This window comes from Paralichthys olivaceus, chromosome 11 (assembly GCF_024713975.1).
Source record: "Paralichthys olivaceus isolate ysfri-2021 chromosome 11, ASM2471397v2, whole genome shotgun sequence".
NCBI lineage: Eukaryota > Metazoa > Chordata > Actinopteri > Pleuronectiformes > Paralichthyidae > Paralichthys > Paralichthys olivaceus.
Window position 1 is genome coordinate 19,147,952 of NC_091103.1, and position 13,776 is coordinate 19,161,727.

The 13,776-nt window shown below is 41.7% G+C and overlaps 1 protein-coding gene across 2 annotated transcripts; it reads right to left on the reverse strand.

Moving 5' to 3' along the window:
- Nucleotides 1-405: 405 nt before the first annotated feature.
- Nucleotides 406-13,202, reverse strand: taok1a (TAO kinase 1a). Of its 2 annotated transcripts, none has more exons than XM_020088322.2 (20): nt 12,695-13,202; nt 9,936-10,185; nt 9,112-9,183; nt 8,906-9,007; nt 8,758-8,803; nt 8,536-8,632; nt 8,320-8,433; nt 8,111-8,202; nt 7,840-7,933; nt 7,639-7,720; nt 7,350-7,517; nt 7,019-7,219; nt 6,765-6,893; nt 6,216-6,452; nt 5,985-6,113; nt 5,640-5,843; nt 5,270-5,509; nt 4,904-5,116; nt 4,566-4,748; nt 406-4,313 (listed from the first exon to the last, which is right to left on the reverse strand). In XM_020088322.2, the coding sequence occupies exons 2-20, from the start codon at nt 10,065-10,067 to the stop codon at nt 3,780-3,782; spliced, it is 3,069 nt and encodes a 1,022-aa protein (XP_019943881.1). In that variant the 5' UTR covers nt 10,068-10,185; nt 12,695-13,202; the 3' UTR covers nt 406-3,779. The 2 variants fall into 2 exon arrangements, with proteins under 2 accessions (XP_019943881.1, XP_019943882.1); XM_020088323.2 differs by having other exon boundaries at nt 12,898-13,184.
- Nucleotides 13,203-13,776: the final 574 nt, after the last annotated feature.

The window sequence follows — 13,776 nt, forward strand, 5'->3', positions numbered from 1 at the left end:
TTGGGACTTTCTGCAGCATGTGAGAAATCAGCAGATCCTCCAGAGGATTCACAATGAGCGAGTGAGATCCCTGATGATGTTTCTATTATGCAACTGATGCAAAAAAAAAGAAAAGACAACGAAGATGTTAAGAGAGCTTTTGGTGACAAGGACAGACGCCAGTGTTGATGAGTTGTAGACAAAAACATGTAATCTCTGCAGCTCCATCCTGCCTCACCCAAACACTCCCAAGATTTAAGCGGAGCAACTCCTGCTGTTATTGTGCATTTGTGAAAAGCAAACTCCAGTAAAACTCTCCAGTCTCCACCAATTGTACGGACATACTCCAGAGTTTCCACTTTATCGTGTATGAAAACTAATGTCGCACATGAGGTGAAAACACACACACACACAGACACAAGGACATTTATACTAAAATTACTTTATTACAGCTGATTTCTGTTCAATATCCCTCTGCCAACACAATAGTAAATATACAAACATAATAGTAAATTTGATCCTATTCTTATTCTGTTTTGTGAATCTTTTTACACAATTTAAACCCACTTTTAGTACTTTACCATCTCTTATGTAACATCTTAATAATCTCTCTGACACTCAACAAGTTCCACCATCTATACATTTTAATACAGGTTATGAGTTGTAGTGGTAATGTGCCAAAGAAGAATACTGACACCTTCAAAGAAATGCAATCTCTTTTCATTATTCGCCTGTCACCACATCATCTTTTCAAGCCTTTTGTACTTTGGGCACTAGATGTGAACCAACTTGCTTTTTTTTTGTTTCATACATTTCATGCCTTCCGCCCAATACGACCGTGGAGATGAGACAATGCAGTGGTATCTGGGCTTGGCAACTCGGGTATGGCACAGTGTTTGACCATAAAAAGGATCGCCATGTCCAGTTGCTGATTCTCATTCAGTATCCCATATGCTTTCAGTCAGTAGGACAAAATTTGACATCAAAGTTTAAGTAAAAAAAAACAAAACAGTCCAGGTTGGTGGAGAGGGTCTTCTGACTGACAATGATTGACAACGACATCCAGACTCCCTCACACACACAACACTGACAAAAGTGAACAAAACTTGTGCATAAAAACTCAGGGTTGGCATGTGTGGGAGGTTTGTTTGGCCTGACATTGAACGTCTTGGCCTTGGCTTTTGACTGAAGGTCAGATTCCAATAATGATGAGTACATTCCCCTTTCTCAAATATCAATAAATCAGAAAAGAAATGATGAATGAAAGCTGCTGTATTACAGTAGCTGGAACAAGTCACTTGGCATTCAAGAATAAAAATTAGGGATTTTGGGACCAAACCATATATACGATGATATAATGCATATTTTCTAGGTAGGATATATACACACTGTAAACTGAAATCCCACCGGTTTAATAAAGAGACCCCAGCATTTTTGTGTCCTTAAACGTGATAGGAATATATCACAGTATGACATTCAGAAAGAGCCAGCCTCAGAAAAGCTGGCTCTGAATCAGACTGGAATGGGGACAAATTGGTCAAATGTTTGCAGAGTGGGGGGGGGGTTAGAGAACTAATGCTCCGAGATGGCCGGTGACTAAATAAGTGGCATTTAGAGGAGATGACAGCAAAAACATGCATATGAGGCATTTTGATTCTGTACACAAGACCAAGAAAATCTTCCAATGAGCATATATCCAGACAATTCAACACCACTTGAACTTTGAAGTGAAAGGTTTGCTAATATCATCATGTTCTGTCAGTTAAACAGTTAGTTTTACAAATTATTTTCTGAAAAAGTGAGTTTAGTCTTTAAATGTTTTCTTTGATAAAATATACACATATGAACATTTACTTCCAGCGTTGTGATTCAGGGGAGCAAATATCCTTGATATCTATGGATAAGTATCCTTAAAGGCCTTTTCTGTATGGAAATGGGAAACCTCACTTGAACAGGGAGACTAAAGGTTAGAGGGGCACCTGACTTAGCCTGTGATATTTCATCAACCAGAGAGAAGGGAGTTTGTTCAAATAGGAAGAGTTACAGCTATTAAAGGAATACCCAAGTGCTTTTGCCACATTTGTACATGGCCGTTTTTCCAGCGTGTGTGTTGACCCGATTTTACTTCCACACATATACAATCATGCAAGTGTGTGCATGATCTTGTTCCTGGGTTCTGATGAGATGGTGTAGTATCAATAACATAGGACACTATAAATCTTTAGTGTTACTTTAATGAGCCCCAACATTTTTTTAACAGTGTTGTTCTTTGTAGCTCCAAGCCTGCTGTCATGGTCATGACAATTCCTTACGCTTCCTGCCTGCACGTTATGAACTCCTCAGTTAACTCACTATAGTTTGTTGAATGGAAACTTGAGCTAAAACATTTCTTAGAAGCATCCTCTCACCCTCTATTCACAGAGGACATAACCCAACAAGTTTACACTCAAACACATTCAAAACACAGTAAAAGCCGCAGAATGGGGGGATGTTGTCACTCATACTGAACTGTCTGCTATCATACACTAGGCTTTTGTCCATATTTGGAAAATTGCTCCTAAAACTCACAGCACAGGTTAGCTCGACTCCATAACTTAACAGCGTACGTACCAACAAAACACACACCCTACAGGTGCTTGGCAAAAAGAAGTCGAACGTTAACTTTACATATATTTAGCTGTATAAAGTGCTTTGAAAAAGGCAGCAGTTTTAAAAAGGCACTAAAAAAAAATCAACAGGTCAATATCAGGATTGTTATGAAGGCAAATTTGTCTTTTTTCCCCCCCCACCACACAATTACTCAACATGTACGACCACATTCTCTTTAATGCAGGGGTGTCCAAGTTCACCCACATTACAGTTACTGATATGCACAGATAATTTTCTCAAAAATGTAGAAGACTTAAACCAACTCCACTGCATCCACAGTGACCACGAGAACCTGGCAAAAGTATCTGGGACCTCTGGACTTAACTTATCACTTAAAACAGAACAACTAAAACGAACACTGGCACTGACTGACTACAAATGGTTGATGAAATTCTAAGTATTAAACTATAAAAATCTGTGACCAATTTAAATCAATGGTTTAAAAAGGCACTGTAATAGTGTACAATACGCGTGACACAGTTAAGAATAGTTTTTGTGGCTAAATTTGTTAAGTCTCAGTTTGGCTAATGATCAGGAAATCAAGTGAATTACGGAATAAAAAGGAGTAATCTAATTTATCACAATGACCATTACAGCAGGCTTGTATCACAACAGCAACACCAAAAAACACAAAGCGATGTTTGCTGCAGTCAGCATCAGAGGATCGGCCAGTGTATAAATTAATATGATTGGGTATTTCAAGGAGGGAGGTACAAAACAAAACTGTGATTGTTTGATACCACACATCTAAGGACATAGTCAACACATGTCAAAGACTTTTTAACAGTGTTTCATGTGCAAAATGAGAGCAATGGCTGTTAATAGCACAACACATATTCCATAAATTCCATAGGAGAGAGCTGTAAATAAAAACAAAATGGGAGTAGTATGTGTTGACACTCAAACTGCTTATATAACATAAAATTTAAGGATCTGTATGTGTGCCGATAAACTGCCGTGTGGACGGGCTGTGCCTTTTCCAGCCCTTTTGACCTGAGCAACATTTATTTAATCACACATCCACATCTGTACATGGGAGAAATGGAGGGGTGTCACAGAGAGAGACAGAGCAGCGGAGCTAAGCACCATGCTGCGTTTGTTGGATTCTACTTCTCCACACTCATTGCTGACTCCACAGCAGAGGGGGGGATCTATGTGTAGGAGAGGTGTGACCCGTTAGATATTTGAGACGTGACACTGGTACTCCTGCTCATGCCCTGCTCACTGCGCGCTCCTGAGGGTGTCCTCCCCATTGCTTGGGGGCTGTTCTGTACACCTCCACTGCTGCGGGACACCAGGACTCCTGCTGACGGGTGGCCCCACGGTGATGGACCCCCACCTCCCTGCCCCCAGCCCTGCTGCATAGATGCCCCTCCTGGACTGGAGTGATAGTGGTGAAGGCTGCCTTGGTGGCTTGACCCTGCGCCTGAACTGCCACTGCCCCAGTGTGGCCCTTGAGAGCTCCCAGATTGGTGGTACTGCTGATGATGATGACTCCAGCTGCCTGAAGCCCCAGGAAAGCTATTGCTGAGGGCCTCAGGGGAGATGTTTGATAGCACCATATTGCTGAAGCCCAGGCGCATACTCTCTGAGTCAAAGGCCTCAATTTCTCGGGCTTGACGTTCCAGCAAGCTCCGGATTCGCTCCAAGCGTTCATTCTGCAAGGACATCATCTCCTCCTCAATCTATGGAAAACAAAAATGGAGTTAACAGCAGCGTCCATAGAGGTATTTTTCACAGCAGACATTTTGACTGGAAACAGTAGAAGTACTTTCAGACATGCAATGGAATCCAAGGTTCCTCCCTATTTTCTCCAGAAAAACCTAAAAGCTGTGAGAGTGTAGTGGGTTTTCAACATTTTAAACTCAAATCCTGCATATAACTATTGAGTCAGACCAGTGTAAATCACCAAATGAGAATAACCAATGGAAAGCAACCTTCTGTTCCAGCAGGGCCCTCCTGAGTGACACCCTCTGCTCCAGGTCCTTCCTCTCACGCTCATGCTGGGCGTCTGTCTGCATCTTGATTTTGCTCTGGTAGGCGTTGAGAAGCTCCAGCTCCTGCTGTAGCTGCATTCGAAGGGCTTGGCACTGAGCCTCCTGAGTCTCATCCAGACGAAGCTGAAGACAGAGACACTTAACTATAATTCAACCACTAATGATTGGGGAAACATCCTCTAAAAAGGTAGCAAAATGTAATATAACATGTTGCATTCGTGGTCATGGTCTTCCTACACAATATTAAGATTCTACATCCCTGGCAATGCAAGACTTACCGCCTGAGTTGAGAGCATCTCATTGATGGAGTGGTCATACTGCTCTGCCAAGATGGCGAGTTTGCGGTGCTGCTCCTGCTTTAGCCGTTTAAGGACGGCCTTGTGATCTGACTTTGGTGTGTTCTCCAACAGATGGTTCCTTAGTGCTTTGTACTGTCTGGTCTGGATCTTACAGGTGTCCTGGAACTGCTTCTTGATCTGTAGCTCTTTGGACTATGATTGACGACAAAATTATGTATTTCTTCATATTAAAACATCAAACAACACAAATACAAACCCTAATTTTCAATGTTATCATCATAATTGAAATGAGCTTGTCTGTTTGATATTCAACATTTATGAACATGCTCAGAAGCTTATTCTTACCTTGAGGCTCTTGGGCTGCTGGCGAACCTCCATGACATGTTTGCGTCGAAGTTCCCTCTCCCTTCTCTTGTTGTACTCCTGCTGATTGTGGAGTTCTGTCTGGTGCTGCAGCCGGATCAGCTCAGCCCTCGTCTTTTGGATGGTGTTGAGCTGGCGGAACTCCAGCTCTTGCATGGACTCATGGTGGCGGAGAAGCATGGCATGTTCCAAGTCCTTCTGGGTCTGACGCTTGTTTAGTTCCTAATTATTTTTGCAAATGCAAGGACAAACAGCAAAGAGATGAGGAGGGACAAATTCTAGTTTGTTGAGGAACTCATCTATTTTGGCAAAATTTGAAATTCAGCAGTACAATGTAGGACAGAGAACTGACCTCTCGTACTAAGTCCTGTTCAACATTGTGGCGAGCAATCAAGATCCTCCTTTTGAACCTGCGGCACTCCAGGTCAAGGTACTGTCTCTGTCTGCGCTGTAAATTGGCCTCCTCCTCTGCTTGGAAGTGTTGGAAGTTTTCTTTCTGCTTGGACAGCCACTCCTGTTTTTCTTTTTTGGGTGTTGACTGGTTTTCATTCAGCTCCTAAAGGGAAGACAAAATAAAGGTCACTGATAGAACTGTCTTCAAAGAACTGATTGGTGTTTATTTACTATCAGTAAGTTAGCTGAAAGGCATGCTTACACAGGGCACTATAAGAAGCAAGGAATCAAACAGTCTTCCTACCTCCTTCAGTTGCTCCTTGCGAAGTTTGTATTCCCGTTTTTGGGATTCAAGGAAGCTGTTGAGTTCTTTCTTCTGCTGACTCTGAATATGCTGTTGGAACTTCTTTTCATCATTGCTAACAGTTTTTGCCTGTTTGAGAAATGCATATATTCAATCAACTTGATCTATGTTTAGAATGAGTCACAGCAAATGACAAATTTTAGTGAACGCATAAATAAGCTGAACAAATACATCTTTCTCCATCGATGCCTGGTGCTTCTTGATAAGTTTCTCCATCTCCTGGGCAAAGCTGTTCCTCTGATTCTCCAGCTCCTTGTCCAGTCGGAGTCTGTGCTCATCCATCTCAGCATTTAGCTTGTTTTCCAGAGCCATCAGCTGCTTCTGGTGCTGCCGCCTCATGCGCTTGTAGCCCAATATCTGCTCCCTTAACTCAGAATCCTGCTCGTGCTCTTTAATCTGGCGAGTGAGCTGGCAAAAATAAGACAAAGATTTTGTTTACATGTTGCTAGTTGTGAGGAGTGAGTTTGTGAGAGAACATAAGAGAGCAACAATATGTATTTCATCCAAGTCTATCCAAACGTATAAATGTTTCAAGCTGGATCATGGTACCGCTTCTCATTCTCACTTTCAAGGCTTACAGCATTCAATGACTACAAAAGATTTTTAACAACCCATTGATAATCAAAATCTCCAGTGGGTGTGAGCATTTATTTCAGTTATCAAGCAGTTACTTTAACCATCTTCTCATTTAACTTGGAATTTTCATGATTGTGTTTTTACCACTGAGGCTGTACGTATTGTGGCAAAGTGCTCGCGGTTTCGTTTTGGCCGTGGAGTTTGTGCAGGTGGCGACTGTTGCTCAGTTGGCCGGGTGTGAGGTTCAGACTCTTGATTATTCGTCTCTTCTTCCTGAAGGGGACACAAAAAGCACAAGAGGAACAATAAATTAAAATATAAACAACTACTATAACCAATTTTAAACACTCTATACAACATACATTACTTCAGAAGAGGCCAGGACCTGAACTTCTTACCGGTTTGAGGTGTATGACTGAGCTGTTGGACATGACTGTGTGGTCTCCCTCCATGTCCACCTCACTTTTGTCATCGCCTGCATCTGTTAGACTGTTGACGGAGCTGCTCTGGGAACTGGCACTGATTGACATACTGGGGATTGATTGGTTGCTCCCAACACTGTTCACTGTACCTGTCCTACCCACATTGTGTTCTGGTTCCTAAAAATAGCACACAGAGCAGACAAGGTTACAACAAGGCTCTCTGATAACATGTTTATACACTGTAAAATACAGCCTAGCTAAACTGAAGATGCAGGTTAGAAGAAGTTGAGACAGTCATGTAACAGACCTCCTCTTCATCTTGTGCCTCAGTTGTTGGGCCATTATGGGCTTCCTGGAACAAGATCTTCTTCATTTTACGATACTGCAGATTGTCCAGCTCCCGCACTGCATCCTTTGTCCGATTTATCAGGTCTATTAGAACTGATTCTGGTCGTTCACGCTGGACAAATGCATGCTGGGGGGGGACACAGAATACACATCTTGCATCAAAATTCTGAATTCTACTGTGTCTATAAGGGTAATCCAAGAATCATAACATAACCAAAGGTCTGTCATAGCAATTTTTTAGTTCATACCTTTAATAGCTCCTCAGAGTTGGGCCTATCCTGGGGAAATTTCTGAAGGCAAGAGTCTACAAAGTTTCGGAAATATTCCGTCCTAAAGTTGAGATATGAAATATGGAAAAGTTATACAATTGTTACTTTACTTTGTTGCATTCAGTCTTAATGGTTAAAGAAACAAGAAATCAGTTGTTAAAAATTGTATTCTAAACTTACCATTCACTAGACAGCAGCATGGGGCTCTCATTCTGTGCTATATGGTATAAGGCACTCATTGCATTCATGTTGAACAGTGGAGGTTTCCTCTCAGCTGCAGGTTACACACGAGTCAGATAAGAAGAAAATTAGAAATGATGAGATGATAAGGAACAACATTATTCAGTAATTAACAGATTAAATGAGCAAAAGTCTAACTGGCTGTGAGATTTTAGTAAAATCATAAAAAAACAATATGTCAATGCAAGCAATACAACAACAGTGACTGTACCTAATTCAATGCAGGTTATTCCCAAAGACCAAATGTCCACCTTTCCATCATACTGACCCTCGTCCATAGCTAGAATGACTTCTGGGGCCATCCTGAGAAAAGAAAAACGCACAGCACAATAAAAATAAGTAAATGGCAATTTAAAAAAAAACTCAATTCAAATTCTCTGAGAGGAACCTTAAATATACATATAGAATTTTGTAGCGTACCAATATGGAGTCCCCACAAAGGAGTTGGCAGGACAGGCAATGGAGGCAGAACCAAAATCTGCCAGTTTAACCTGCCCTGGCTCTGTCAGCAAGATGTTTCCTGCTTTGATATCTCTGTCAGACACAGAACAAGAAAATATTAAAGCCCCAAACATTAGACAGTCGGCCTGAGGGGACTTTATGCCAAGCACGCTCCTAAACACCTGAGACACTCACCGGTGGATCAAGTTATGGGAGTGAAGATAAGCCAACCCTTGAAGAGCACCATGGGTAATTGCAGCTATTTCAACTTCTTGCAGAGGTTTCTTGTGAACTGGAGGGGAACATTCACAGACAGTGATGTAAATCCAGAGAGAGGCAACATGGTTTGACTTGAAAGGGGAGTCTTCCCTCTCAGCTTGAAGTCATGCAGCACAAGTTCAAAGGTTTTCAACTCACCTTCCAACAAATCTGAGGCAGAGCCTAGACAATACTCCATAACCAGCTGCAAGGAAATAAAGAGGGGTCTGTGTGAATGCATTTTCTTTTACTTAGCAGTATGTACAACTTTGTGTTTGTCATCACTGACACTCATGTTGAATCTTACCCAGGCTGTGTGCTCTCGCAGGTAACATCCTTTGTACTCTATGCTGTTTGGGTGTTGTATGCTCTGCAGAAATTTCACCTCCTTTATTATGTCTTGCCATTTCTGTGAAAAAGGTTAAAAACAGAGCATTATATTAACAACAGACAACTGTAAACACAGTAACAATTTCCTATTAACACGATATAGGTTAGTCAAAGCTATCTTACCTCACTGGACTGCTTTCCACTATAGGACATCTTCTTGATGGCCACCACCTCATTTGTCCGCGAATCTCGTGCCTGAGTAGTGAGCACATTACAATTTTAAGGGAATGTCCTCTTCATTTTATAAATGTAGCAATGATAATTTTCTCTGTATTATGTGTCTCTAATGTCTGCAAATTGTTTTTTTGTTTTTTTTATAAAATCAGTTAAATCAGTGATGAAGATCTAATTGCCACAACCACGATGACAACACAATTTGTGGCTGTTACAACAGCTAGCTGAGATAAAAGCCATCAATGCTTTTAACTGCTGAGGCTTAACATCCACATTACAGCAATTACAAAAGCCAAGTCACACCCCCTAAAAAACATCAGATATATAAAATATCACATTATTCTTTTTACTTTTATTTCTACTGTTTGATTGAACTGTAGTTGCCAGCTGGCACATTGAGACAGAGTCACTACAACAGAGCTAGATTTCTAGAATCATTTCGAAATAGGTTGAAATAACTGAAAGGATCTAAGAGGCCTTTGTTGTTTAGCCTTCTCCGATTGGAATGCTGAGGGAAAAAAAGATTCACCTAATTTTCAGCATGATAATAACAGTGGAATTTATTTTATCATGCATAGTAATGATGAAGAGATAACAATGGAATTTTTTCATTAACATAACACAACAACTGTATTTGATTAATTGAGCCTGGCATAATATTTCTGCCCTGAAAGCCCTTGCCTCACTGAAAAGAGTGAGGAGGCTGCATTTTCAGTTCAGGTGTCAGAATGAACATGGCGTTAGACTTGAACTTTATATTGGGAAAAACTCACGAAATATACAGCACCAAAGCTGCCATGTCCGATCTCACGCAGATCCGTGAAGAGCTTTTCTGGGTCCTCCTTGTAGAAGAGTTCAGCTATATCGGGGTCCTTCAGGCTCCCCGCCCGACTGCTGTTGGGCATAATGGGGAGTTGGGGGGCAATGCCGCTGCCGCCAGCAACTATCTGGGTCTGCGACAGCGACTTGAAAGCCCCCACCGATGGCTCATCTGCAGGACAGTGGTCTCATATGTGTTCAGAGCTAAAAGCACAAGGGGAAACAAGACTGAGTACAATGAAAGAAATATAGCAACAGCAGAGTGGTATTACTTAACTCATATATGTGTGTGCCTGATCAAAATGAAATGCCTTTATTATTAATACAAGTTAAATGTGCTCCATCAGTGGTTTCTGGATGTTTTGGAGGAAGATGATCATATTTTCTACCTGAACATGTTATAGTATATGTTATAAGTAATATGCAAATACAAGTTATGTCTTAAAAAAACAAGTCTGTCACTGTTCATGTCTGCAACAGCAGAGTCTATTAACTAAAGCAACAGACGGCGAAAACACTAACTTAACCATGATGTCAGGTGCAAATGTGGAGAATGGGCAGCTGGAAATCCATAAGTAGCAACAGATAAGTCTCCTGTTTCCATAGTAACAGCAAGTACAGTGAGGAAAATAGTGGGCTGTGTCCTAACAACCTCCCCTCACACCTTCAGTGACTGGTGTGTGGACAGATAGATGTGTTGAGGATACAAAGAACCAGCTCGAACAAAGAAACCAAGGTAACAACACACTGCTTCAGTGTTAGATAGATGCCTACATGGAAAGAAAGCATTCCAGTGACAAGACTACTTGTTAAACCTGTAAGTACTTGGTAAACACACATTCTTAAACATACCAAACATTGCCCATGTAACCTTCCTTCAAGTGATCAAGAGTCAGTTCACCAATATCTCTCTCTCACAAACACACAATTAACAACAAAAAAACAAATTCCCAGTGAAGAAGCCAACAGCCACATCTCAATTTAATGCAGATTCCCATTAAAAACTTGATGTACTGGGTACACAATCAAATTTATAATAAGCACCTGTCATTGTGAACTATTTCCCTTGGAATGTAAATAATACTAATAAAAACATTCAAAGGTGCACAACATGAAACAAGCCAAAAGCATCAGCATCATTTAGATACCACTACAGATTTAAAGGAATTATTTTATTTCCCCCTTTAAATTTAACTTGGGTCAACAAATTCACAATCAGGCTGAGATTTTTAATCATTTGTTGCCAATTGAATTGTTTCTTACACAACTTCATTACTGTTATACAGATGTAGACTGTAAAAGATCACTGAGGGAAGTTTACTGAGTACATGCGGCTCAGATGATCTGCTGCAAACAGATGCAGAGCTGACGCTAGAGTCACAAGACTTCTTTCCCAGCCTGGGAGAAACAGCCCCCAGTTGAAGCAGACATCTTTTGTCTCACAACACTGAACAACTCACAATTCCACACAGATGCAGCCACTGCTGTGAAATAAGGCCTCATTACCATGTGGGACTGTGTGCCTCTTTATTGCCATTGTTCAGCACTACATTGTCGCTCTTGAATGAGCTTTGTTGTCATATGTCATGACGGCATTTTCGACCGTGAACACGTGAGCACAAAAGTGAGTGATGACAACTGATACCTTCATAAAAAACACCCTTTGCGTTCCAACTAGCAGACACACACACACAACAAGAATGCAGCAAGACAGGACAACAAAGCTGGAGGGCTGGAATTCCCAATGTATGCCCTCATTGCTACGCATTTCTCAGCATTTCCTGTTCGCACGGCTGTGGGGAGGTAGGACAGGGAGGACAGGGCGCTGGTGAGCAGTTTGACTGATAATTATCTGTGTCTTCGCTTCACAACAATGACATTCATCAGTCATGCAATACAGCTTTGGACACAATGGAATACAGGTTTGAAACGTACATATCATTTGCATGATTTATCATTTGAAGCCATCAGCGATGTAGGTCAGTTCAGTCATTCCCTGAAAAACTGGATCACACTGTGACACCCAATGGTGCTTCCTTTATCTTGTATCACCCATGTCACAAACCAAGTAGTTCACCAAGAGTAAAAGCCAAACCATGGATATGAACATTAATAAAGTGGCAAGCAGGCCTAAACAAAGTAAGGACAGGTAGACACATGTTAACACAATAGCCTGAAAAATCCAAAACCACCATTAATTGATCAGAGTTTTGCCTGAGAGCAAACCCACGTTCCACTGTCATTTCTGGGCCAGCAGCCCACCCTTACCTGCTGCGTCTCATCCCACATTACCTGTGGCTGGCTAACACTTCACTGGAGTTACAACACGAGTGGGATTACACGGAGCTCTTAGTGAGGATTTGCTGAAAGTTGTCCCTTTCCCTCAGCTGTTTCAGTTGCTGTCACACACCAAAGTCTAGCTAACACAGATAGACCCAACGACACCCTGAAGCGTGCGCACACAAACCCCACCGGACCAACGTTGACTGGAAGTGTTAGCCACACAGCAAAAGTTGACGCTAGCTAAGCTAAGTTACGTGTCATATGATGAAGCAACCCGGTCAACACGCACACAACGCGGGGACATCGATGACCGAGCAAATCGCGTGGAGTTAAACCGATCTCATGAGCTATTTCACCCGAAACTGCCACATTAGCAGGCTAACCTGTGCGATGTTTGCTAAGTTAGCTTAGCCAGTTAGCTGAAACTCACCCTCCCTTGACAGGCCAGGTTTCAGCGCCTCGGATAATGTCGTTAATTCAAGACAGTTCGGGATTCTGAAAGTCTTCCTCCCGTTTCATCCCCGCTGCGACTCACGCTGGATCCTTTGCGGGGTTTCGGACGCTGTCAGTCGACTACAGCGCACAGAGTCGTTAATTATCACAGCTTAAAAAAAAAAAAAAAAAGATCCCCACCCTTGAAGTATCTGGGGAGCCAGAGTAGTCGAGTCCCACTCCCAGGCAGGTCCAAAGATGGCTGCCGAGCGCTCCGCCGCCGCCGCCTCCCTTCGTGGAAACACGTCTGGGAGAATGTGAGGGAAGTTCAAACCGCTCAGAAACACCCATAAACAGGGCGAGAGAGTATCCGCGGCGTCTTTGTGAAGCGAGGTTAGTTGAAGCTAGCACGCCGCCATGTTAACGTAGTTGTTTAGATTTGCTGTAACTCCGCTCCACTGTCCGTCCTCCCTCCACATTCTGTGAACAGCAGTTCCGCCCTGACTGTGGCAGTAAACTCTCTCTGACCCAACATCCAGAGGCGGAGACACCGGACTATCATTTCAAAAACACTTCAACTCTGTTTAAAACTCAATGCTCAACTCTTACTAAGGTTATTTTATTCACCTGTAATCTGTCGCCATCATATTTATTTTTGACTAAACATGGAATATGTGATATAAAACCATTTTACCTTTCAAAACGATAAACACTTGCCTGTAAACATACTGTTCATAAAAAGCTTGTAAAATAGAATTAAATTCAACTTTATTGCAGAACATAAAAGGTCCATATCTATATAAGAACAATAAAACAAACAACAGCATAAATATGATTGTAGCAGCTCACAAATCCCAAATTATTATCAAGGCATTTGTTTCCAGTGTTTCCAGGAACAAGAGCAATACCTTGTGTCACTGTATCGAGGCTCAGTTAAAAACTCCACACCCGAAGCTTGATGATGACGGCCTCAAAAACACATGTAATTCATTTATTTAAATATTAATACCATACACATTAGTAATGGCATATTTTTTGAACATATTGTTGAAGACCTAATGTTGGCAAAAAATGAAAATG

Bases quoted from the DNA above. Each gene is read 5' to 3' on its own strand.
- taok1a (XM_020088322.2), bottom strand. From the start codon at position 10,067: ATGCCCAACAGCAGTCGGGCGGGGAGCCTGAAGGACCCCGATATAGCT. The intron at 8,633-8,757 runs GTGAGTTGAAAA...GTTCCCCTCCAG, and splicing joins TGCCTCAGATTTGTTGGAAG to TTCACAAGAAACCTCTGCAA. The intron at 5,117-5,269 runs GTAAGAATAAGC...CGTCAATCATAG, and splicing joins AGCAGCCCAAGAGCCTCAAG to TCCAAAGAGCTACAGATCAA.